Source organism: Mus caroli, unplaced genomic scaffold (assembly GCF_978045245.1).
Source record: "Mus caroli unplaced genomic scaffold, Mus_caroli_1 scaffold_10, whole genome shotgun sequence".
NCBI lineage: Eukaryota > Metazoa > Chordata > Mammalia > Rodentia > Muridae > Mus > Mus caroli.
In genome coordinates, this window is record NW_028227265.1 from 44614878 (window position 1) to 44641217 (window position 26340).

Consider the following 26340-nt stretch of genomic DNA (forward strand, 5'->3'; position numbering starts at 1 on the left):
ACAGGCAGCCCCCAGCCCAGTTTCCTGGTGGTGGCAGCCGCGGCACCGGTCAGTGGGCCCAGGGAGGAGATGGTCACCAAACTATTTATAAGAAGGAGAAGTCCCTGGTGCCAAGACCAAAAGCCCCAGAGAGACCTGTGGGTGGGTGGGGATGAACTTCCTCCTTATCCTGAATGGTAGCCCCTGGTCCCTGGCCCTGGGATGTAGGGAAACCTGGCAAGGAAGGCCAGCCTGGTGCTGATCTGTAGCTCAGGCGGCGTGGGGGAAGGGACTATCTTTACACCGTCCACACTGGGCAGGCCTGGCGCCAGCAGGGCGACTTGAGGAGGTGGTGCCCAGGCCACAAGAGTGAGAATGGTAGGGGCCTGGAACCGGCTGTACCAGCTTGGCCAGCCCTGCCCTCCCTGGCTGGCCTCCTCCCCACCCCCTGCAAACACCCATGCAGAAATCGTGAAGGAAGACCCCAGTCTGGCATAATTGCCATTATCACCTTTCTGTGCCCAACTCTACTTCTCCTTCTGAGGGGGGGATGGAGGGGAGAAGACCCTTTGCAAAAGCCTAATAACTAGAGCGTTGTATGTGGCTGGCACTACACAAATGCCCATCGACACTACAACACAGCAGTGTTCCGAGATAGCCAGCAGACTATGAACCAATTCTAGTACTTTGAGCTCTGAGACATTATTAAAGGCCATTTCCTGTGCCTCAATTTCTCATTTGTTAAATGAAAATTCACACATCACGCAACATTGGAAGTGGCCAATGACAGACTTTATGTAAGCCACTTTAGAACAGTGTCTGGTCCATGGTAAGAACCATGTAAGTGTTAGCTATTAAAATAATAATTACTATTTCTCAGACAGTCTGTCTGCCTGTCTTAAGTGTCTCCCAGTCTCCGTGTCTGCAGGAGACTAACCTGGCCCCATCTGTCTTTCTGGGTGTCTCCTCTTGTCCTGCCTTTCTGTCCCCAGCCTCCCACTCTTCTCTTCGACCCTCTTTGGGCAGACCTGGCCTTTCTCCAGGACTTGGCTTTGGCCTAGCCAGCCTCAGCTGTGGCATGGGTGAGTCAGTGTGGTCTCCTGGCCAGTGGGACAGGCAGGTTGGCTTCCCAACACGTTGCCCTCCGTCCTGCCCTGGCCCCAACGCTGCGGCCAGTACCCCCTCAGGCAAGGCCACATGTCAGCTGCAGTTATTAGCATGGGCAGGAGACACAGGCCTGGCAGCCTGCCCGCAGACTCAGCGGCTTCTGGAATCTCCCTTGAGACTGTAGTGGGGGAGGGGAGCTTTTCAAACAAGGGCAAGATGGGAAGGAGGACTTAAGGGTCACAAGGATCCTTCAAAGACTGGGATGTCCCCAGCTTCTTCTTCTCCAATGCCCCTACTCTACTGGACTTCCCCTGTATCCTTCAGAGCTGTTTTTTTGCCTCTTGTTTTCCTTCTGTCGAACATTATTAGGTAAGCTCTGAACCTGCTCCTTAGTCCTAGTCCTTAAGCTTCTCTCTGAAGAGCCCTCCTTTATCTTACCAGAGACCTGAGAAAGAGGAAGAGATGGAACTCTCACCCTCTCTCTGGTGGCTCCCACACTACTTGAAGTCCCACCTACCTAACTGCAAGGCCTGCTATGTAAACCTCTACCTTCCCATTCCTGGAAAAGGGGCTTGTGTTCTCCCATTTTTCTCGAATTGCGATTTTTGCCGTTTTACTTGGGTGGGAAGGAGGTCCTCAGATCAGGGGGCTACTTCCTTTAGGTATTCTATGTAGTGGAAGGTAGCTCACCCCCGACTCAAGTGGAAGTAGATGAGAAGAGTATTCAGACTTCAAAGATATGTGGTAGCGAATGGGGACCCTAGACCTTCTGGTAGAAGGGAAGGGCACATACCCAGGGGAGGAGGCAGCTCTGTACCAGCCTGCCCAGGCGCCAGGGATGCCCGAAAGCATTACCCCGCCCCCTCCGCGCCCCGACGGGCCAGGGGCAAAGTCCGACCCAGGCCCTAGGGCAGGCGGGGACCTGCCAGGCTGGGTCCAACCTGGCCGGGCGGGACAGGACTCAGCCCCAGAGCTGTTCCGAGAGGCTGGGTCAGGCCTCCGGGGGGGCGGGGGAGCCCGGGGGTGGCGGTGGAGGCTGGTCCGGACTAGCCGTCCGGGGGCCCGGGCGCGCCCTGGGACCTGGCAGCTACCTCGAGTTCCTGGCTCCTAGTTTGCCGCCCCAAGACTGCACTGGTCCCACCTCTTCCTGTGCCCTAATATGGATGCTGGGGAGAGAAATTCGGGGGGGGTGCCCCGCCCCCAATCCAATTCACGGACTCCAGCCTGTTGCCTTGGTGACGAGGCCCCGCTCCCAGGCTGCATCCCCCTCCAGCCGGCCAATGGAACAGTCCAAGGCTGCCAGGCTTAGTAGTCGCCGATGGTTGCAGGCTGAACCATTTTTAGATGGGGGAGAGCAGACTATGACTAGAGGCGTCTGTAGCTGGGTTGTGACTTCCTCAAGGGTCGCTTGCCGGGGTTCCTCTTGCCAGGCGCAGAATTTGGCTGGCCCAGGGTAGGGCGCACCATCCCCTAGGCTCACAATGACGAGACAGGGCCGGGCTCTTTCCCCCTCCGGGCTGTTGCCACACTTCCTGCCTCGGCTCTCTTTCCCTAGCCTGTTTCTAAGGAAGGGAGTGGGGTTGGGCGACCGCACCCCACCTATCCCGCCCCATCGGCCCTCCAAAAGCTGACAGGATATCGGGCGAGCCCCGGGTGACTAAGGGAGGGCTTTGGGCTGAGGTATAGGGCATGTCAGTGCCTAGAGACCACCTACGAGGTAGAGCCTCATTCGTACAAGTCCCTTGTCTCTGGGATCCTCCGAGTCATCTTCTGAGGAAGATCTCAGATACCCTCCTGTCATTGCCTTCATAGCTTGGAAGGAAGCTATGTTGTGGCCATTTTAATTCTCTGTCAGAGTTCTGCAAATATCCACAATGATCCCAGTCTTTGCTAGATATGTTCCCATCTTTCTACTCCTATTACCTCAGCGTCCCCAGGACCCTTGTTCTCCTGAATATCTATATTGACCTCCCCCAAATTCCTTCCCTTTTCCACTTATGGGGAAATCCTCAGACTCATCTATGGACTCTAGAGCCCCTACTCATTTCTTGTACAATAGGTACCTGAGCCCTGTGTCTTGGCCCTTTCCTCCCAACTGTGACAATTCCAGTTCTTTAAGCACTTTGTATCGGGGACCTCTGGTTAATTCCTAGGCCAAATGTTAACAATTGCCCCTGTTTTGTACCTTCTCTGTTTTCTGGGGTCTTCTACTGTATTGTCAGTTCACAAGCCACAGCTACCCTGGGTCCTGCGAGACTTTTCCGGGTATATCCTGAGGTACCCAATCTCCACTTGCAGTGTATCTCATAAGCACCCAGTTGTACTCCCGCAGTTCTAACTCCTATGTGCCTCGGCCCCTCAACGTCCCTTTGCTTGAGTGTCTCTGTCTCCACAGCCCCTCCCCCTGCAGCCGCGCAGAGCCACCCGGCTCGTGGCCGCTGTTTACAAGGACACGCGCTTCCTGACAGTGACGCGAGCCGCCTCCTCCCCTTCCCCACGCTCTAGGAGGGGGCCGCGGGGGCCTGGCTCCCGCGTCGGCCAATCGGAGTGCACTTCCGCAGCTGACAAATTCAGTATAAAAGCGTGGGGCTGGGGCCGAGCACTGGGGACCTTGAGGGTGGCCAGGCCAGCGTAGGATCCTGCTGGGAGCGGGGAACGGAGGGAAGCGACGCCGAGAAAGCAGGCGCACCACGGAGGGAGAGAAAAGCTCCGGAAGCCCGGCAGCGCCTTTACGCACAGCTGCCAACTGGCCGCTGCCGACCGTCTCCAGCTCCCGAGGACGCGCGACCGGACACCGGGTCCTGCCACAGCCGAGGACAGCTCGCCGCTCGCCGCAGCGAGGCCCGGGGCGGCCCTTCAGGGGGACCTTTCCCAGATCGCCCAGGCCGCCCGGATGTGCACGAAAATGGAACAGCCTTTCTATCACGACGACTCTTACGCAGCGGCGGGATACGGTCGGAGCCCTAGCAGTCTGTCTCTACACGACTACAAACTCCTGAAACCCACCTTGGCGCTAAACCTGGCGGATCCCTATCGGGGTCTCAAGGGTCCTGGGGCGCGGGGTCCAGGCCCAGAGGGCAGTGGGGCAGGCAGCTACTTTTCGGGTCAGGGATCAGACACAGGCGCATCTCTGAAGCTAGCCTCCACGGAACTGGAGCGCTTGATCGTCCCCAACAGCAACGGCGTGATCACGACGACGCCCACGCCTCCGGGACAGTACTTTTACCCCCGTGGGGGTGGCAGCGGTGGAGGTACAGGGGGCGGCGTCACCGAGGAGCAGGAGGGCTTTGCGGACGGTTTTGTCAAAGCCCTGGACGACCTGCACAAGATGAACCACGTGACGCCCCCCAACGTGTCCCTGGGCGCCAGCGGGGGTCCCCAGGCCGGCCCAGGGGGCGTCTATAATGGTCCGGAGCCGCCTCCCGTCTACACCAACCTCAGCAGTTACTCCCCAGCCTCTGCACCCACTGGAGGCTCCGGGACCGCCGTCGGGACTGGGAGCTCATACCCGACGGCCACCATCAGCTACCTCCCACATGCACCACCCTTTGCGGGCGGCCACCCGGCACAGCTGGGCTTGAGTCGCGGCGCTTCCGCCTTTAAAGAGGAACCGCAGACCGTACCGGAGGCACGCAGCCGCGACGCCACGCCGCCTGTGTCCCCCATCAACATGGAAGACCAGGAGCGCATCAAAGTGGAGCGAAAGCGGCTGCGGAACAGGCTGGCGGCCACCAAGTGCCGGAAGCGGAAGCTGGAGCGCATCGCGCGCCTGGAGGACAAGGTGAAGACACTCAAGGCTGAGAACGCGGGGCTGTCGAGTGCTGCCGGCCTCCTACGGGAGCAAGTGGCGCAGCTCAAGCAGAAGGTCATGACCCATGTCAGCAACGGCTGCCAGTTGCTGCTAGGGGTCAAGGGACACGCCTTCTGAGAGCCTCCCTTGCCCCATACGGACACCCCCAGCCTTGAAGGCTGGGCGCCTGCCCCCCACTGGGGTGAGGGGGGCAGGCGAAGGGCACCCGCCAAAAGGCCTGGGGCGCAGCTCACACACTGGACTCCGGCCCGCCCGCCTGCGCCCAGTCCTTCCACCTCGAGGTTTACATGGCCCCCTTCCAGCGTATTTTGTATGTTTTTTTTTTTTTCTGGAAAGAGACTGAATTCATATTGAATATAATATATTTGTGTATTTAACAGGGAGGGGAGAAGGGGGCTGTCGCGGCGGAGCTGGCCCCGCCGCCTGGTACTCAGCCTGCGGGGATACTAGGGAGGGACCTCCGCCCCCTGCCCTCCCCCTCTGCATAGTACTGTGGAGAAGAAACACGCACTTCGTGTCTAAAGTCTATTTTAAGATGTGTTTGTGTGTGTGTTTGACTTTTTATTGAATCTATTTAAGTAAAAAAAAAATTCTTTATTAATTTCTGTGGTCTCCTTTTTCTTCCAAGCTGGGCGGATGGAGGGAGAAGATTGGGCTACCCCAAGCTCGGTGCTGTTTGTAGCTCGCTCCTTTCAGGTATCATAAGGTTCGGTACAAACGCCCAGATCTCCTATCCCCTGAGTCCTGGCACCAGACGCTGCGCAGGCGGGCAGTGGCGGGGAACAAGCTACCCAGGACAAAACGCGGAATGTGCAAGCACGACCCCGCCCAGCAGAGTGCGCCGGGGCTTTCCCCGCTGACGTTACGGAAGCTCTGCCCATATATGGGCCTATTCAGCTCAGTGACGCCAGCGCGGTCTCCGGGCAGATTCCGGGAATCCCCTCCCCCCGCTCTGCCGGGCAGGGCCTCGGCGCCGGGAAGGGGGCCGGGATTTTCCCGAGCAGGCGGCTTTCTGGGCGCGGAAAGCCCCAGGCCCGGGTCCAGGGCGCCCGCGGCGGGAGGGCCGTGTTCTCATGAGCCCTGGGAGCCATCCGAGCGGCTTTCAACAGACTGGCGCCGGAGCCCCGCCGCGCCCACGCCCCCTCCATTGGACCGACCCTGGCGGAGAGTAACTGCAGCCTCCCTGTAGTTGCAGACGCCGTCAGGGCAACTCCCGCCAGGAAGGGCGGCGCCCGCCCGCCAGTGTCCCCCTCCCGTGTGCCAGGCCAGAAGCCGGCGACTGCCAGGTCTGGTCCTGTCCGGGCAGTTGTTTGGGCAGCTGGGCGTCGCCACAGCCCGGCTCCAGCAGCTGAGGTGGGAGGTTCAAAGCTGCTACTTGCTGATGGGATCTGGGTGCCCTTGAAGCTGGAAGGCCAAAGCGCAAAGGAAACCTTACCACTCAGGTGAAGCCGAGGAATAGTTCAGTAGTGAAGGGAACGGGCCTCAAGCCTGTCTAAGCTACATAGTAAGGCCCTTTCTCAAAACAAAACAAACACAACCTGACCTCAAACAAACAAAAACCTCAGACACGGTGCAGACAGAAAAAAGGAAAGTAGAGGGGCTAAGTGAGACGAGATGGTTCGGCAGGTAGAGATGCTTATAGATGCTTGACACTGTTACCTAAGTTTGATTCCTGGATCCAGGAGGAAAAACCATTTCTTTACATGCCTGAGAGCGCGCGCGCGCGCGCGCGCACACACACACACACACACACACACACACACACACACACACACATCTCTTAGAAAAAAAGAAAGAGGAGCTGGAGAAATGGCTTAACAGTAAAGAGTATGTCTTCCAGACCTTACAAGAATGCTGCTTCGCCTGAACCCACCTGAGAAAGCTCACAACGCCCCCTTGAGTTTCAGGGGATGCAAATGCCCTCTTCTGGCTTCCATCGGCACTGCACCCTCCCACCCACAAAACACCACTTTCTTTTTTCTTTCTTTATTATTATTATTTTTTTTTTGTAACGAAAGCAAACATGGTTTGAATATGGTGATGAGAGCTAGGAAGAGGAATATATGTTCAAAATGTACCTTCTGGGTTAAGGGCGGCGAGCTCATCTACAGACTGAACTGTCGCCTTTCCAACAGATTTGCAGTGTAGGTTCGGGACAGAGCAAAGGAGGGCCCCCTCCGATATAGTTCTTGTAGCCAAAGCAAGATCATCTGAAGAATCCTAGAGTGTGCCTGAAATGGAATGAACCACAGTAGGGTGGATGACCTCAAGGGAGGCCCAACCAGGGGCTCTGAGAACACATTAAGTTCCAAGAGATAGCTAGGTGTGGGGCTCTGTGGTAGAGGGCTTCCATATCATTCCAGAGACTATGGATTCTATCCGCCCCTAGCATGAGGGTAAAAAGAGGGGAAAGAATTCCAGGGGGAATGAATAACACCCAGAAGGTATCAACAACAGCAGGACCCCAGAATAAGCCGAGGCTGAAGGAGTCACAGTATGGGTGGGGACTCTTGTGTCAAAGCATAAAGTAAAACTAATGACCAGATCACCTTGTTTTGTGAAATGAAAGTGAAACTCAGAAAGAAAAGCTACCCAAGTACATACAGCTTAGTGAAACACCCATCTCCTAGCCTAACCCACACCCGTTCTCAGCCACTCTCACTACCGGTCTCACTGTCCTGCCCAGAGTACCAGACAAAAATGGGTCAGAGCCTAGAGGTTCGCAAACTTGAACTCACAGGGCGACTTGACTTTAGTTTTTATTCCCATCCAATGTGAAAACTCAGTGAAGATCCCAGCTGTTACATATCATTTTATATAGTTAATGGTAAGGTATGGACACTCGTCTAAGAGCCAGAATCCAGAAGTAAACTGCCGACCCCTATATACATATTTTTTTTTACAGAAGTATTTATTTCATGTCTATGCATGTTCTGCCCACGTTCATGTGCATGCCTGGTGCTGGAGGATCAGACAAAGGTGTTGGATCTGGCGTTAAGGAGGGTTATAAGCAACTACGTAAGTTCCAGGAATGGAACCTGGGACTTCAGGAGAAACAGCAAGAGCTCTTAAAGAATCCCTCCAGTCCTGGTATTTATTTTATTTGGTCTGCGTCCTGCCATGCTCAGGCCAAGGCGTGAATGAGGTAATGCCTCCACCTTGTGGTGAAGAGGCATAACTACAGAATCAGTTGCACAAGCCAGAGTGTAAAGATAAAAGAGTCGGAGTCAACTACTAAACACACACCAACACAGACTTACACTGTCCCTAATACTTTATTGGTTTCCTATAGACCCGGGCCCAGCTGGGTGTGCTCAGGGCAGGGTCACACTATTCACCAGATTCCAGGTGGGTAATGAGAAAGCCTCAGCCTAGACTCCAGCCCCTTCAGAGAGTGGAGGAAGATCTAGCATTTTCTGGGCCAGCACAGGACATCCAGGTTGGGGCACAGGTGAAATCCAAGCTTCAGGCACACCGATGTTTACCCATCTCAGTTGTGTTTGGAGAAGTATTCCTTGCTGTCATCCACATTGGGCTTGATGGTGTCACTGCCGGGCTTCCATCCAGCAGGACAGACTAGAAAACACACAAGGATGAACACGTGAGGCTCAGCTCCACCACCAAGAGCAGTGACAAGCAGTTCGTTTGAGAGCATGGGCCGCACAAGAAAAGGCTGGGAGCTAAAAGCCAAACAGGTTGCATGTGGACAGAAGACCCCGTTCAGACCAATTTGAAGTGACATTTTTCTGTTCGATCATTTTGTTTCTTCTGTCCTTTGTTTTGTTGTTGTTGAGGAAATCTAACTATGTAGCCAGGCTGGCCTTGAACCCATGGTGATCCTATTTCAGCCTCCTAACTGTTAAGCATCACCATGCCTAGCTCCAAATGCTGTAGTACTGAAGTATAAGTCTTAATCTTGTGCAAGACAGACAAGCACTCTACACCTACTTGTCCTTCAGCCCTTTTTTCTTTGCTTTTTAAAAGAATGGGTCTCTGGCTGGCCTACAATTTTCTCTGTATAGATCAGGTTGGCCTCAAGCATGCATTGATCTTCCTTCCTCTGCTGCCCGGATGCTGAAACTACAGGCATGTATCATCAAGTCTTCCCTTTTTCATTTTAAAAATGGAATCTCATTCTGTAGCCTAAGCTACCCTGGTGATCCCCTGCTGCTAAGTGCTGAGGTCACAGGCCTGAGTCACAATGCCTAGCTCCTTCCATCCACTCTCTCCCTTAGCCCTAACCCTACTAACCTTTGCGTCTATGGTCAGCTTTCCCTTCCATGTGCTGAAGTACTGTGACTGGGCTGGAGGCATAGCTCAGTGAATGCACTGCTGTGTGGAGTTATGTTTGGGGCTTTGCTTTGATCACTAACACACACTCACACAAAGAATTTTTTAAAAAGGAGGGGGGTATGGCATCGTGTGCCTTTAATCCCAGCACTGGAGAGGTAAAGGCAGGCAGATCTCTCTGAGTTCAAGGCCAGTTTGATTTACATAGCTAGCTCCAGGCCAACATGAATATATTGAGACCCTTTCCTTTAAAAAAAAAATTTATACACACACACACACACACATACACAGGTACATGGTGGAGGGAGTGAAAAAAATGTGAGTGACTCTTGGGACACTTCTCAAATACTTTTTTTTTTTTTTTTTTTTTTAGGTAGGTTCACATACAGTTTAGGCTGAATTCACTAAACTCTTAAACTCTGATCTATGCTCCTTAGCATCCCAAGTGCTGGCATTCCATGAATACACCAGCATGGCCAGTTTTTGTGTGTGTGTGTGTTTTTTTTTTTTTTTTTTTTTTCGAGACAGGGTTTCTCTGTGTAGCCCTGGCTGTCCTGGCACTCACTTTGTAGACCAGGCTGGCCTCGAACTCAGCAAAATCCCCAGCTTGAAATCTGTGGATAGGCCTGTTAATGCACTTTTTTTCTTTTATCTTTTTGTGTTTGTTGTTATCATTTAAGAAAAGGTCTCGTTCTATGTCACAGGCTAGCTCGATCCTGTCTCAGCCTTCCTTCCTCAGTCTTCCAAGTGTTGGGATGACCCAGCATTCCTAATTCAAATATCTTCTGTAGACCTCTGCCAGCTCCCAACTCTCCCCCTTCATATACTAATAATCCCTGCCCCATCCTAGACACTTCCTGCAGGCAAAGAACTGAATTCTATATGGGGCTCTATTTTTTAAATATGTTTTGCATATATATTAGTATGTATTTGTATGTATGTATGTATATTTTGTTTTTGAAGGTGTGTGCCACCATGCCATATCCTATCCATTCTACCACTTCTACCATCAGGACATAAGATCCTGGGTTTCTGTTTGTTTGTTTCTTTTTTAAGGTTTATTTTATTATTATAGATAAGTACACTGTAGCTATCTTTAGACACACCAGAAGAGGGCGTCAGATCTCATTACGGATGGTTGTGAGCCACCATATGGTTGCTGGGATTTGAACTCAGGACCTTTAGAAGAGCAGTCAGTGCTCTTACCCTCTGAGCCATCTCACCAGCCCAAGATCCTGTCTTTTATTATTTTTTTTTTTATTTTATGTGTCTGTGCACCATGTGTGCTTGGTACCCCAGGATGTGGTGAGCATAGATGTGGGTGATAGGGCTAGAACCTGCTCTTTTGCAAGAACAAGTGCCCCTAACCACTGAGCCAACTCTCTAGTTCATCTTGGATACATGTTTATCTGTGTACCATGTGCACACCTGGTGCAGGAAGAGGTCAGGAGAGAGCATCAGATTCCCCGAGACTGGAATTATAGATGATTATGAGCCACCATGTAGATGCTAAGAATCCAGCCCCGGTCCTCGGAAAGAGCAGCCAGTGCTTTTACCTGCTGAGCCATCTCTTCAGCCCTGGCATGGGACTTTAATGTCTATCCCACAAAGATGCCGGAGCAGACAGTTCATACATGCTGGGCAGAGCTGAGGCAGCCTTTCCATTTGTGAATACTCACTCACCTTCCCCATGCTCGTCTGTATACTGAAAGGCCTGGACTAGGCGGAGAGCCTCGTCTACAGAGCGTCCCACAGGTAGGTCATTGACTGTGATCTGGCGAAGGACACCCTTGGCATCGATGATAAAGAGACCTCTGAAGACATGAGGGTCCACAGTGAGTATCTGGGAGACCACCTGCTGCCAGAACAGGAAGGGAACCCCCCCACATACCCCCACCAGACACAGTGGTCCCTTTAGCTTTGAGGAGGGGGCTCCTGGAGCTGGGCCGAGGTCCCTGCTGTACCTGTAAGCGATGCCCTCATCATTTTTCAACACGCCGTAATTCTGGGACAAGCTTTTAGTCACGTCAGCAAGCAGAGGGATATTCAGGGGGCCCAAGCCTCCCTCCTTCCGTGGGGTATTGATCCTGAAGGTGAGAGAGACATGGTTGGGGCCTTAGGATGCCTAGGATAGTAGAAGTCTCCCCCATAGGCCTCCAGAGTGATAAGGACTGGAGTGGGAGTGCTGGAGACAGGAGATAAAGGACTTAAAGCAAGGCCGGGGTGCCCCACCCACCCCACCCAGTGGGATGGCAGTGCAGCTGGGAGGAGAATGGCTCCAGATAAAGCATCCTCTTCAAATGGCTTCACTTGTGCCCATGGGCTCCAGCAACTTGCAGTAGAGACCCCGTATGAAAGTGATTAGCCAACAGGAGACATGGAGCTCAGAGGCAGGGCACTTGCCTTGCAGGAATGAGCCCTGGAATTATTGACTTCTAGTTCTGAAAGACGTGTGTGTGTGTGTGTGTGTGTGTGTGTGTGTGTGCGCGCGCGCACGCGCAGGGGGATTCTTCCCACCACCATCTAGCTCTGGTATGGAGCACAACCCATCATTATTGAGAATAGCAAAATATAGCAAGGCAGCCTGTCTCCAGAGAACTGAGACTCCTTTGGCAGGTACCTTCCAACAAGATGCCAAATGCTAATTACTATCATCTTCGTGTGGGCTTGGGTGTCATTGTTTCCATTCTTTATAAGATGAAAAACGGGAAGACACAGTTTGTCCCTATAATTTGGGCGGTCCTTCATCCTCTCTGCATCTCCCACTTCACCACCTACCTCATGACCCCTGCAACCCTCCTCCCGCAGCCCCTTACCACGCCAGGTGGGTGAACTGAGAGTCCACAGACACTCCCAGCACCTCGCAGCCTAGCTTTCGGAAGTCCTCAGCATGGTCGCTAAAAGCGATGATCTCCGTGGGGCAAACAAAAGTGAAGTCCAGTGGGTAGAAAAAGAGGACCACGTACTTCCCTAGGGAAGAGGAGAACGGAAGGGAAGTCAGTGCTAACTTCTTTCACATGTAGATCCTGGCCCCACCTGCTCCCACTCCGCGCAGCCCCACCTCTGTAGTCCGAAAGCTTGATTTCCTTGAAGGCACCATCCACCACCGCTGTGGCCGTGAAGTCAGGAGCCGGCTTTCCGATGTGCGCGTTGCCGGAGGCCATGTCTGAAATCAGAGACCCACACAAGCTTGGTCTTTAGAGCCTCAGAAGATCTTTTGTCTTGCCTTTCCAAGGTCACTTTTGGTGCTAAATCTAGATACTAAATCCGAGAGAGGTGGAAGGAGCGCTCATATTCACCGTCCCAGTATAAAGTCTGCAAGGCCTCTGAATACCCACCCCCCCTAAACAGGGAACGAATGATGGGGTCACCACTGCTACCCGAATTATAGAGTCAGACCGAGTGCGGGTGGAGGAGGACGTGAGCTCCTAGTTCCAGAATAGGACGGCTAAGCTAAGAGCGATGGGCTGCCGAGCTCGGTGATACAGCCTGCAAGCCAGGGCTCCGGCCTTGGTTTCCCGGGCAAGGACAAAGCGGCCACCATTGAACAAGGAAAACAAAGACCTCCAAGCATAGAGGTCGTGATGAGGCCTGCGCCACACTAGTGGGGCTCCTCCCATTCGTGTGCATTCTGGGTTTTCATACCTGAGTGAGCAAGAGCCGGACACACGGACGTCCAGACACGAGTAGAGACAGGAAAGAGATCTCAGAACCGAGAGAGCCCTAGGCCCGGGAGCCTTTTATGCGTGGCCCAAACCACACCAGGCAGGGCGCGGGGAGGTGGGCGGGACAGCGCCGCGGTCGGATCCATTGCGGCTGCAGGGGGGTGGAGGGACAGGCCGCGTGGCCGGGTCCACATGCTTTCACAAGGGTTGGGTGGGGTGTGCCCTTACGGACGCCGGGATTGTCTGTGCTGTGGGCTTCGCGCGAGCCACGGCCACGGGGCGCGTTGGGGTCGGTTGGAGTCCGGGCATGGCCCGGAGCCACTTGGCTCCGTTGCTGACTCCCCTAGTGCTCCTAGGTCTGGTGTCCCCTACTCAGATCGACCCAGACTACCAATACTTTGGCCCGCACGGTGAAGGTGATACCTGGGAGCTGCTGACGCTGCAGCGACAAAAGGGTAAACTAGCAGGTGGACAGGAGTGACGCTATGAAAAGGTGTCCTCCCCCCCCCCCAACCCCCCCCCCCCAAGGCCTCACTTCGCCGAGGCCCTACAAACAGACCCTCTGTGGCTGACTTCAAATCCCTGCCCATCTCAGCGCAGGCTGGGTCTCAAGGGACTGGGCACTTTTTCTCTGAGTGTGTGATTTCTCATCTGTGAGTTATTGTTTTGTTTTATTTTGTTCCGTTTCACTTTACTGAAAATTTACTGCCATGCCCCAACCGTACTACCTTTTGTTCTCAACTTCTTGCCCCGCAGCTTCCTTGGTCATCTGATAATTGTATTAAACACTGCCTGTCTAATAAACAACCTATTAACATAGTGCTAGAAGGGTGGAGGCAGAGAAAGAAACTGGCCAGTCAGCTTGAGATGGTAAGAACCAACACAGCTGGAATGACTAGCACAGTTAAAGTCGCAGGGACTGTGAGGCAGTGAAAAGGGAACAGCAAAAGGCCTAAGGGAAGAATAGGGAAAGGGGATGCCATTTGGCAAAGATCTGCCAAGGAAGAGTGTGGGGAGGAAGGGTGTGGGGCACCAGCCTTTGTGAGTTCATCCTACATGAGGAAGTATCAGTGAAGAATTCTGATGAGGGGTTGAGATTGCATTAGGCACTCAGTTGGTGGAGCACTGGCCCAGCATACACGAAGTTTTGATCCTTCCCCAGTGCTGCATAATCCACTGTACCTGTACACACCTGCAATCCTAGCATTTGGGAGGAGTAGGGACCTGAAATTCAAAGACATCTTTGGCTACCCAAGGACTTGGAGGCCAGCTTGGGGTACATGAGGCTCTGTTGTGTTGTTTTGTTTTGTTTTTAAGGAAGGAAGGAAAGGAAGGGAAAGGGTCTTGTAAAACTCTAGGTCAGTGGCTCTTTAGCACTACCTAGAAAAAAAAAAAGCTGTCGCTTCTCCTGAGCATAAAAATTACTTTGTTGCTACAAGTTAGCTCAGCACCAGGGGGTTTAAGTGCATTTATTATGTCAATTATATCATTTAACTTAACATCTGTCAGCCTTGTTAGTCAGGTGGCACTGGGCCTGCTGTGTAGGCCCATGATTAAGTCCCTGAAGACAAGAGTCAACTTTGGATGTCGGGTATGAAGGACGGGGAGTGAATACTCCCAACTGAGCTGGCTGGCAGAGATTAGAGGTGTCAGTTTGCAGCTGTAGGCAGCTTACTGGTGCCTTTTTGAAAGGGTGGTTTGCTCTTCCTAAGTCACTGCACAGAGGCAGCAAAGTCTTAAAAATACCAGTTGTTACCATTAGGTTCTTTATCTTTGTCCCTCCCTGGACAAATCCTTTGTATGGTGGTTCACTCCCCAATTGGGTTTTCATGTCCACCCTCCGTCTCCAGTACTGGAAGACTCAGTCCTAGGCCCGTGGGGAAAGTGGCATTGTTTCTGCAGCCTGGGCAGACAGGAACGCAGCCGTCAGGTGTTGGGTACGGCACCAGTCCCTGTGTTCATGGACCGAGAGAAGCTGGTACAGATGAGGCCGTGCGGGCAACAGGATTGCTCATCTTGCAGCCTGAAGGACTGCAACTCGAGGCCCTGAGCAGAGGTGAGCAACAGAGGGGGCATGGCAATGCTAGTCAGAACTGGCTGGCAGATCCAGGAGTAGGCAGGGACATAAACATGAGGGCAAGGCCCTTTAATCCCAGCACTTGGGAGGCAGAGACAGGCAGATCTCTGGGTTCGAGGCCAACCTAGTCTACAGAATGAGTCCCAGAGTTCCAGGACTGCCAAGGATTCACAGATAAACCCTGTCTTGAAAAATAAAAACAAGCCAGGCAGTGGTGGCGCATGCCTTTAATCCCAGCACTTGGGAGGCAGAGGCAGGTGGATTTCTGAGTTCAAGGCCAGCCTGGTCTACAAAGTGAGTTCCAGGACAGCCAGAGAAACCCTGTCTCGAAAAACCAAAAAAAAAAAAAAAAAAAAAGGAAAAAGAAAAAGAAAAACAAACAGCAGGAGGAGAAGGAGCTGAGGTGGTGGCTGGTTTGAGGTGAGTACTGGGGCCCAAAGTCTGAAGCTTCAGGCTGGCTGGGGAGCAGGCACCTGACTTCAGACACAGGAGCTTTTCCGACAGCCGTGGGACAAAGCAGGAAATGCTGGAAGGAGAGAGCCCTGTTGGAGATTCAGGCCTGTGACTCAGGCACTCCTGAGGCAGGAGAATCAAGAGTTCAAGATCAGCTCAGGCTATATAGCAAGGTCAAGGCTATTTAATGCTACATGAGACCCTATCTTAAAAACAACAACAACAACTTGGTGGCAAGCAGAGGTATGTAATAGAGGAATGGACGTGTGTCTCATTGACCAAGAAGACATTAGAGTGTGATTGGAGTGGCCAAGGGGTCCGGGAGATGGGAGCTTCCTAAGATAAGGGATAGCAGGAGAAGAGTGGAGGGAGCGGGGAGGGGAGGGAAGACCCCTGCCTGATGGGTGCAGAGCCTAAACAGGAAGTGGCTGGGGCCCAGCATCTCCCACAGTGGTAGAGAAGGCTTTCTTTCAGAAAGATGATAAGGGACAGGTCCTGGAGGCAGCTGTGTCCTGGAGAGCCATTAACTTCAGGAAATGTGAGTCAGAAGGCCTAAGCCTTGTGGAATCTGGGACACTCAGTACTAGGAGCTGAGGTTCTGTGCAGCGTGGTGGGGAGGGAAGGTAGGTGTATCTCTGAGTTCAAGGACAATTTATGTAGCGAATTCTGGGTCAGCTAGAGAGACACAGTGAGACTCTCTCCAAAAAAGAAAAGAAAAGAAGAGAGACAGAGACAGATAGCCAGTACAAACATGAATGGCAGGTAGTAGGAGACCGGGACCCGGTGAGACCAGTGCTCTGCCTGTGCAATGATATTTGATCTTGTAAACCTCCAAAAAATATCAGCTGAGTGTGGGTTGGTAATTCCAGCATGGGAAATGGAGGTAGGAGGATTATGAATAGAAAGTCATCCCAGACTACATAGTGACTTCAAGGTTGACCAGCCCGGGCTTTATTAGTTGTCTCGAAAGAAACAAACCAAACAATCTGCTTAACTACATCTTAATTTCCTCGTTATTTCTCTCTGTACTAGTCACTGAGGGCCAGGCTCCCGTAGCAACGGGGCGGAGCTTGCAAAGTGACCCTGCCCACCCTCGATTACAAACCACGCCCTTGGAGATAGTCCTCAAAGACTACAATTCCCAGGAGAGAAGAGCAGACCAGCGGCGACAGCGGCGCGTGCGTAAACGACTACGCCGGAGGGCGCATCGAGGGCGGATTCTGCGAGCCGATTGGTCAGCAGCAAGAGCCGCTGCAGTTTTCGCGGAAAACGCGCGCTGGGACCTGCGCTTGCAGAGTTGTTTTCTACAACTGTTGGCTGTCGCAGAGGCAGCATGGATCTCAGCGAGCTGGAGAGGGACAATACGGGCCGTTGTCGTCTGAGTTCTCCTGTTCCTGCTGTGTGTCTCAAGGAGCCGTGCGTTCTGGGCGTGGATGAAGCGGGCCGAGGCCCTGTGCTTGGTGCGCTTCCAGGGCCGCGGGCTGGGAGGCGCGTGGGTGAAAGGGGTGCAATTTTCAGGGAAACCGGAGTGAGGATCATGCTGGGTCTTGGGATCTGGAAGCGATAGTGGGATGGCTTTTACATACTGTACTCTCTGTTGGGAACCCTGCTCTCAGAACTCAGACTTGTCCTCTTCCTACCAAGGTCCCATGGTCTACGCCATCTGTTACTGTCCCCTGTCTCGCTTGGCAGATCTGGAGGCCCTGAAAGTGGCAGGTGAGCCTGTGCTGAATGTCTGCACTCTGGGTTCCTGGGTATGGGCAGGTGAGATACAGAGGGGAAAGCAGAAACGGGAAAGAACCACTTGTCCCCTTTTCTTTAACTTTCTTCTCAGACTCAAAGACCTTGACAGAGAACGAGCGGGAGAGGCTCTTTGCGAAAATGGAGGAGGATGGAGACTTTGTGGGTTGGGCTTTGGACATCCTGTCTCCAAACCTGATCTCTACCAGCATGCTTGGGCGGTGAGGCGTCCCTTCATGAGTGGGGGGAAGAGCAGCCAACACAGGCTGGCTGCGTCCTGCCTTTGCAATAGTGTGGACTAAACTCTGTCCTTTACCAGAGTCAAGTACAACCTCAACTCCCTGTCACACGATACAGCTGCGGGGCTAATACGGTACGCACTGGACCAGAATGTGAATGTCACTCAGGTGAGCTGTTGGGTTACAGCCCTTTGGTCACCTTCTGATAAAAGGGCCTTTAAAAAGTTGAAGCTGGGTCTGTATCAGTGATAGATTGTTAGCCTAGCATGCATGAAGTCCTGCTTCCATCCCAGCACTGCATAAAGTCAGAGCCGTAACACTTAGGAAATGGAGGCAGGAGCATGAAGAGTTTATGGCCACCCTTGGCTAAAAAGTGAGTTGAATGTCAGCCCAGGCTACCTCCAGCCTGAACCCTGTTTTTAAAAAAAAAAAAAAATCACAAGAGGATGGACATAGTGAAGGAGGGAGAGGGTGACGTCAGGGCTTGTGTGGGGACCCTCTGTGGCTCAGTTGGTAGGTGCCTGTTGCAGAAGCATGACCGTGAAGGCATGGTGGCACGCCTTTCACCCTAGCACTCAGGAGCCGGAGGCAGGCAGAGGTCTGAGTTCCTGGGGATCCCTCCACACACACAGTGAGACCCTGTCTGAAGCAAGTGTGAGGACTGAGTTTGGATCCTTAGCATCCAAAGGTAAAGCCAGGCAAAGCAACATAAGCCTGTCACCTCAGTGCTGGCAGTGAGGACACAGGAGGATCTTGGGTCTGGATGGCTAACCAGTCGAGCTGAATTGTTGGATTTCAGGTTTAGTGCAAGACCTTGTCTCCAAAAAAAAAAAAAAAAACCAAAAAAGTGGGTCTAGAAAGATGAGAGCTTGGTCTGCCTGTCTGTCTTTCTCTTTCTTTCTTTCTTTCTTTCTTTCTTTCTTTCTTTCTTTCTTTCTTTCTTTCTTTCTTTCTTTCCTTGCTCCAGAGCACCTGGGTTGGATTCGCAGCATCCACTGGATAACTCAGAACAGCCTTACCTCCTGTTCTAGGACATCCTTATTGCCTCTTCTGGTCTCCTCAAGTAATACGCCCGTACACACAAGTAATACGCCCGTACACACAAGTAATACGCCCATGCACACAAGTAATACGCCCGTGCACACAAGTAATACGCCCGTACACACAAGCAATACGCCCGTACACACAAGTAATACGCCCGTACACATAAGTAATACGCCCGTGCACACAAGTAATACGCCCGTGCACACAAGTAATACGCCCATACACACAAGTAATACGCCCGTGCACACAAGTAATACGCCCGTACACACAAGCAATACGCCCGTACACACAAGTAATACGCCCGTACACATAAGTAATACGCCCGTGCACACAAGTAATACGCCCGTGCACACAAGTAATACGCCCGTACACATAAGTAATACGCCCGTGCACACAAGTAATACGCCCGTGCACACAAGTAATACGCCCGTACACACAAGTAATATGCCCGTGCACACAAGTAATACGCCCGTACACACAAGTAAAAGATTTATTTATTATGTATACAGCATTCTGCCTGCATGTATGACTGCAGGCCAGAAGAGGGCATCAGATCTCATTGGTGATGGTTGTGAGCCACCATGTGGTTGCTGGGAATTGAACTCAGAGCCTCTGGAAGAGCAATCAGTGCTCTTAACCTCTGAGCCATCTCTCCAGTCCTTAAAATTCTATATGTTTATATATATATGGGTATTTTGCTTGCATGTGTGTCTATGCACCACATGAGCTAGAAAGAGGTGTGGGATCCCCTGGAACTGGAGTTATAGACAGTTATGAGCCATGATATGGGTGCTGGGAACTGAATCTGGGTCCTCTAGAAGAGTGCTCTTAACCTCAGCCATTTCTCTAGCCCTGTTAAAGTTGAAAAAAAAAATGTTTTTTTTTTTTAATCAGTTGGAATGGCCTAGCTTGGTAGCACATACATTTTCTTTCTTTCTTTCTTTCTTTCTTTCTTTCTTTCTTTGTTTCCTCTCTTTCTCTTTCTTTCTCTCTCTTTCTCTTTCTTTCTTTCTTTTTTTTTTTCTTTTGGTTTTTTGAGACAGGGTTTCTCTGTGTAGCCCTGGCTGTCCTGGAACTCACTTTGTAGACCAGGCTGGCCTTGAACTCAGAAATTCGCCTGCCTCTGCCTCCCAAGTGCTGGGATTAAAGGCATGCGCCACCACCACCCGGCTTCTTTTTTTCTTTCTGTGTGTGTGCGTGCTCTATTTGTATGTATGTCTATTTGCTAGAAGAGAACATTGGATCCCATTACAGATGGTTGTGAGCCACCATGTGGTTGCTGAGAATTGAACTCAGGACCTCTGGAAGAGCAGCCAGTGCTCTCAACCACTGAGCCATCTCTCAAGCCCTGATAACTCATACCTTTAATCCCAGTTTCTTGTTGATAGTTTAATTTTGTTTTTGACACAGGCTGTATATCTCTGGCTGGCTATAGAGAGCCACCTACCTCTGCTTCCAAAGTCCTGGAACTGAAGGTGGGCGCCACCACCCTGGCTTTTAAACAGGTTACTATAGCCTGGCTTTAGGGTGACTCTTGAAGAGTAACTGAGGAAAACCCGTGACTGACCTGGCACACTAATACGCATGCATATCCCAGTCCACACACATACACAAGGTAGATGGACTTGAGATGAGGGTCAACAGGAGAGCCTGTGCCTAGCATGCTGGAGGACCTGAGTTTACTCTCCAGCATCCAGGAGTTTCAGTGGATGAGAACACCTGGCAGTCCGAGTTCGGTCTACATGACTTCCACAGCCTGGCACGTGTGTGCACGTGTGTGCACGTGTGTGCACGTGTACACATACACCACAAAAGTCAGATTTCCTTCAAGAAAAAAGTTTAGCTGGAAAATTCAGAATTAGAAGCAGATTTTATTTTGATTTCCTATTTTTACTTCCTCCCTGAATGTATGCCCCAACCTCCCTGTCCTAGCCGCCAATTTTCCAGAGTGATTCCACAGGTCCCCTTCATACCGGCTTCTGTCCTGTAGGAGGGTGCAGGGTCCTTTTCTTGATAGTCCCACCTGTTGCCCCCCCACTTTGTTCTCCTCTCTGCAGAGCAGAGAATCCCTGTGAAATGTAAAGTTTTTTTGTCTTTTTTTCCTTTGGCCATTTTTTTTTTTTTTTTTTCGAGACAGGGTTTCCCTGTGTAGCCCTGGCTGTCCTGGCACTCACTTTGTAGACCAGGCTGGCCTCGAACTCAGAAATCCGCCTGCCTCTGCCTCCCGAGTGCTAGGATTAAAGGCGTGCGCCACCACGCCCGGCTTGGCCATTATTATTATTATTATTATTTTATTCCAGAATTTGTAATCTTAGCTAAGTGATATTTTTTTCCTTTACTCAAATGCAGGTCAGGCCTATCCTTAATCTTTTTTTTTTCCTCTTTTTTATTTTTTATTACATATTTTCCTCAATTACATTTCCAATGCTATCCCAAAAGTCCCCCATACCCTCCCCCCCACTTCCCTACGCACCCATTCCCATTTTTTTGGCCCTGGCGTTCCCCTGTACTGGGGCATATAAAGTTTGCGTGTCCAATGGGCCTCTCTTTCCAGTGATGGCCGACTAGGCCATCTTTTGATACATATGCAGCTAGAGTCAAGAGCTCTGGGTGGTACTGGTTAGTTCATAATGTTGTTCCACCTATAGGGTTGCAGATCCCTTTAGCTCCTTGGGTACTTTCTCTAGCTCCTCCATTGGGAGCGTAAAGTTTTTTAAGTTAATGAACTTTAAAAAAAGTTTACGTATATGACTGTTGGGCATATATATATATATATATATATATATATATATATATATGCATGCATCATATGCGTGCCTAGAGCCCATGGAGGTCAGAAGAAGGCATCAGACCTCCTGCAGCTGGAGTTATGTAAGTAATTGTGAGCCGCCACGGGGATGCTGATACTGAGACTTCTCTCCAGCCCCTTGGTTTTTGTTTTGTTTGTTTTAAAGATTTATTTATTTATTTTATGTATTGAGTACACTGTAGCTGTCTTCAGACACACCAGAAGACAGCATCAGATCCCATTACAGATGGTTGTAAGCCACCATGTGGTTGCTGGGAATTGAACTCAGGACCTCTGGAAGAGCAGCCAGTGCTCTTAACCACTGAGCCACCTCTCCGGCCCCTTGGTTTTGTTTCTGAGGGCTGTTACAGAGCCCAGACTGTCCTCCACCTCCATATGCAGCTATCCCTTGAATTCCTAATCTCTGCCTCCATCTTCCAAGTGCTAGGAGGACAGCCTATGTCACCAAGCTAGGACTGTGTTCCTGGGGGTAGAGCCCAGGCTGTGGGCATGCTAGCCAATACCACCTACAGAGCCATATGTAAGGATTCCAGTGTATGCTGCTTGTTGCTACCTGTCCTCAGCCTCCAGGATAGCAGCGAGCATTCAGTGTTCAAAGGCTGTAGCATGATTAGACAAAGCCTATCTTGTTTGAGGCCAGCATTTCTCAACCCGTGTGTCGCTTGCTACCTCGTTGGAGATTGTGTATTAGATTTCCTGCGTATCAGATATTTACATTATGACTCATGAGAGAACCAAATTTCAGTTATAAAGCAGCGATGAAATAATTTTATGGTTGAGGGTCACCACACCATGAGGAACTGTGTTAAAGGGTCGCAGCATCAGGAAGGTTGAGAACCACTGTTTTGGGCAGTGCTGTGGATGGAACATAGAGAGCTGCATATTAAGAGGTATTCTGCCACTGAGCTATATTTAACCCTGTTAGAATAAGGTTTTGGTTTTTTTGTTGTGTTTTGTTTAATTGTGGGGCTGGAGAGATGCCTTAACAATTAAGAGCACTTGTTGCTTTTACGGAAAAATCTGTGTTCAATTCTCAGCACCCCCATAGCACCTTCAAGCTGTAACTCCATACTCCAGTTCCAATGAATCTGACACCCTCTTCTGGCCTCTGCAGGCACACAAATGGTACATAGGCATACATGCAGGCAGGGTGCTCTCTTGAGTTTGGAGCTAGGCTATCCTACATAATGAGTTGAAGGCCACCCAGGGCTACAGAGTGAGTTGCAGTCTCAAAAACAAATGCCCCAAAACATTTTTTTTGCTTATGGTCTGTGCCTGAGTGCTGACATACACAGGCATGGCATACATGGGATAGCCATGTGGCTCTGCAGAGTCAGGTTTTATTCTTGTAACCTGTGGGGACTGAGAATATAAGATCTGAAAGCACCTGTCCCTTCTAAGCCATCTTTCCCAGCCACAAACATTTTATAGTAAATAAAACAACAACAAACAAACAAACAAAAACCCTGGGGCTGGCAAGATAGCTCAGTGGGTAAGAGTACTGACTGCTCTTCCAAAGGAAATCCCAAAAACCACATGGTGGCTCACAACCACCCGTAATGAGATCTGACGCCCTCTTCTGGTGTGTCTGAAAACAGCTAGTGTGTACATATGTATAGTAATAAATAAATCTTTGGGCCGGAGCGAGCAGGGACTGAGCAAGCAGAGTTGACTGGAGCAAGCACGGTTGACTGGAGTGAGCAGAGGTCCTAAATCAATTCCCAGCAACCACATGAAGGCTCACAACCATCTATACAGCCACAATGTACTCACATACATAAAATAAATAAATCTTTAAAAAAAAACAAAAACAAAAAAAAACCCTCCCTCTAGCACTCAAGTAACAGTGGTCGAGTGTGTGTAAGGCCTGTGAGTCAGATAAAGGATCAAAATGGAAAACAAAAAAAACAAACAAAAACCAGGAGGCTGGAGAGAGGATAGCTCAGCGGTTAAACAGCATGGTTGTGGGCTGGTGAGATGGCTCAGTGGGTAAGAGCACCCGACTGCTCTTCCGAAGGTCCAGAGTTCAAATCCCAGCAACCACATGGTGGCTCACAACCATCCGCAACAAGATCTGGCGCCCTCTTCTGGAATGTCTGAAGACAGCTACAGTGTACTTACATATAATAAATAAATAAATCTTAAAAAAAAAAAAAAAAACAGCATGGTTGCTTTCCACAGGATCCAGGTTCAAATCCCTGGATCTGAGTGGGAGCTTACAATTGTCTGTAACTCCAGTTCCAGGGGGATTGGCCGCATGTAGTGCACAGACATACATGCAGGCAAAACACCCATGTACATAACATTGGGCTGGTAGCTTAGTGGTAATATTTGTGTAGCACATGTGAGGCCCTGGGAGTCCTCAGTAGAGTAGGAGACTGGATGTTTTATAGTTGTTTTGCCTGCTGTTAAATGACTTCTTTCCCCATGTTTCTGTGTCTGTGCCAGGTATTTGTGGACACTGTAGGAATGCCAGAGACATACCAGGCTCGATTACAACAGCGCTTTCCTGGGATAGAGGTGACAGTCAAGGCCAAAGCTGACTCCCTGTTCCCTGTGGTCAGTGCTGCCAGCATCTTTGCCAAGGTTAGAATCCCTCTGGCCAGGGCCCACTCCTGGCACCTCCCTTGTGTAGGGACAAGCAAGATTTCTAAGATTCCTGTGAGGACGGAGGCTCTAAGCTACTGTCTTGCCTGCAGGTGGCCCGAGACAAGGCTGTGAAGAACTGGCAGTTTGTGGAAATTTTACAGGATCTGGACTCCGATTATGGCTCAGGCTATCCCAATGGTGAGCTGAAAGCTGTGGTTCAGGCCCTCTTGGGAATGAGTTTTCCTCCCTTTTCTCCTTCACCAGCACCTCACCCCGTGTCTTCACCCCTCTTACCCCATGTAACATAAACGTGCCTTTAATTTTCTGTGTAGCCCAACTGGGGGTGGTGACCCATGCCTTTCATCCCAGCACTTATGGGGTAGAGGCAGGTGGGGATCTCTGTGAGTTCAAGGCCAGCCTGGTCTACAAAGGGAGTCCAGGACAGCCAGTCTCTATTACACAGAGAAAAAGCCTGACTAGAAACTAACTCCCCTACCCCCCACCAAAAAAAAAAAAAAAAAAAAATCCATGTAGCCCAGGCTGGTCTCCAGCTTTATTGTTCTTTTCTTAAAAATTTTTTTTTTTTCTTTCCCCCAGCCCTGGGTATCCTGATCTCTGACCTTACTTAGTAGACCAGGCTGGCTTTGAACTCAAGAGATCTGCCTGCATCTACCCCACAAGTGCTGAGATGAAAGGCGTTCACCACTACCACCCAGCCTTTTCTTTAATTTTTAAAAACTTTTATAATAGGAGGCAGAGATTGATTATTTATTTATTTATTTATTTTGGTTTTTCGAAACAGGGTTTCTCTGTATAGCCCTGGCTGTCCTGGAACTCACTTTGTAGACCAGGCTGGCCTCAAACTCAGAAATCTGCCTGCCTCTGCCTCCTGAGTACTGGGATTAAAGGCTTGCGCCACCACGCCCGGCTCCTTTTTTTATTTTTTTAAGATTTATTTATTATGCATACAGTGTTTTTCCTGCCTGTACGTATGCCGGCACTCCAGAAAACAGCACCAGGTCTCATTATAAATGGTGTGAGCCATCATGTGGTTGCTGGGAATTGAACTCAGGACCCCTGGAAGAGGCCAGTGCTTTTAACCTCTGAGCCATTTCTCTGGCCCAAAAGAAAATATTTTCAAAAAACAAAATTGGAGCCGGGCCTGGTGGCACACGCCTTTAATCCCAACACTTGGGAGGCAGAGGCAGGCGGATTTCTGAGTTTGAGGCTAATCTGGTCTCTGCAAAATGAGTTCCAGGACAGCCAGAGCTATACAGGGAAATCCTGTCTCAAAAAAGAAAAACCAAAAAAAGAAAAAAAGAAAAAACAAAATTGGGGGCTGGAAAGATGGTTCAGTGGCTAAGGGCAGCTGCTGTTCTTGCAGAGGTCCAGAGTTCAGTTCCTAGCACCACACTGGGCAGCTCACAACTGCCTGTAACTCCAGCTCCATCAGAGCCAATGTCCTCCTGGGATATCTGCACTCACACACAGACAAGCATGCATATACATCAAAATAAAAAGCCAGAAGGAGTATGGGCCATGGATTCATTCCATATTCCCTCCACCCTGAGACTCAAGTCCCAGAAATACCCCAGAACCTCTTGAGCACTGGTGCACCACAAAAGAGGGGGTGCTGGGTGGACCACACTTGCCCAGGCTGAGGACCTGGGACAGTGTGACTCTTAAGTCAACAGTGGAGGGTGTCTTGGTACTCAAGAAGCCAAAGACACAGACCCTTCATCCCAGCTCGAGGCAGAGGATGGCCAGCCTGGTCTACATAGTGAAACTCCATCATCAACAAAAAAGAAGAAAGTCAAGCAGCTAAGGATGCATGTGGCATGTGCCTGTCACCTGACCCTCTGATGCTGTCACCATTACCTCTGTCTCCCTAGATCCCAAGACCAAAGCCTGGCTGAGGAAACATGTGGACCCCGTGTTTGGCTTCCCCCAGTTTGTACGGTTCAGTTGGAGCACAGCCCAGGCCATCCTGGAGAAGGAGGCAGAACATGTCACTTGGTTTGTGTCCTGAGAGTGCCGAGGGAACAGACCAGGGGAAGGGAGGCTATGTTTTCACTCAGCCCGATGGGAAGTGGCCAGTCATCCCTCTCTCCCACAGGGAGGACTCAGAAGCTGAGGAGGATCCTGAGCGACCGGGAAAAATCACCTCCTACTTCAGCCAGGGCCTACAGACCTGCCGCCCTCAGGCCCCCCACAGATACTTCCAGGAGCGAGGCCTGGAGGCAGCCAGCAGCCTCTAGGAGCCCACGTGTGCACCACCTGCCCTTCTAACCCAGGAATAAAAGCTGTTCAAGAAGTGGACGGAGTGCTTTGTGGCTAAGGTCTGATAGCAGTGCCAGTGGCCAGCAGCTGACTCATCAAACAAAATAGGCATTTCTAGATTGGTGACGTTTGCTTTTTTTTAAGAATGATTTATGTATGTAAGTACACTGTAGCTGTCTTCAGACACAGCAGAAGAGGGCATCAGATCCCATTACAGATGGTTGTGAGCCACCGTGTGGTATCATGGGGTAGCTCAA

General features: G+C 50.9%; 4 protein-coding genes across 4 annotated transcripts; 3 read left to right on the forward strand and 1 right to left on the reverse strand.

The window, feature by feature from the left end:
- The first annotated feature begins 3671 nt into the window (after positions 1-3671).
- On the forward strand, positions 3672-5498 carry Junb (JunB proto-oncogene, AP-1 transcription factor subunit). The gene has a single exon (XM_021169942.2). The coding sequence runs from the start codon at positions 3980-3982 to the stop codon at positions 5012-5014; it is 1035 nt and encodes a 344-aa protein (XP_021025601.1). The 5' UTR covers positions 3672-3979; the 3' UTR covers positions 5015-5498.
- Positions 5499-8153: 2655 nt separating this feature from the next.
- On the reverse strand, positions 8154-12982 carry Prdx2 (peroxiredoxin 2). Its single transcript, XM_021170326.3, has 6 exons — positions 12833-12982; positions 12249-12353; positions 12004-12157; positions 11152-11274; positions 10871-11001; positions 8154-8473 (listed from the first exon to the last, which is right to left on the reverse strand). Exons 2-6 carry the CDS (start codon positions 12349-12351, stop codon positions 8388-8390), a joined length of 597 nt encoding a protein of 198 aa, XP_021025985.1. The 5' UTR covers positions 12352-12353; positions 12833-12982; the 3' UTR covers positions 8154-8387.
- An 84-nt stretch (positions 12983-13066) lies between these two features.
- Positions 13067-16644, forward strand: Thsd8 (thrombospondin type 1 domain containing 8). Its single transcript, XM_029480255.2, has 3 exons — positions 13067-13307; positions 14703-14908; positions 16415-16644. The coding sequence occupies exons 1-2, from the start codon at positions 13160-13162 to the stop codon at positions 14900-14902; spliced, it is 348 nt and encodes a 115-aa protein (XP_029336115.2). The 5' UTR covers positions 13067-13159; the 3' UTR covers positions 14903-14908; positions 16415-16644.
- Positions 16590-26117, forward strand: Rnaseh2a (ribonuclease H2 subunit A). The gene is made up of 8 exons (XM_085843738.1): positions 16590-16842; positions 17027-17098; positions 17217-17343; positions 17442-17529; positions 23663-23800; positions 23914-24001; positions 25696-25819; positions 25920-26117. Exons 1-8 carry the CDS (start codon positions 16716-16718, stop codon positions 26059-26061), a joined length of 906 nt encoding a protein of 301 aa, XP_085699864.1. The 5' UTR covers positions 16590-16715; the 3' UTR covers positions 26062-26117.
- Positions 26118-26340: the final 223 nt, after the last annotated feature.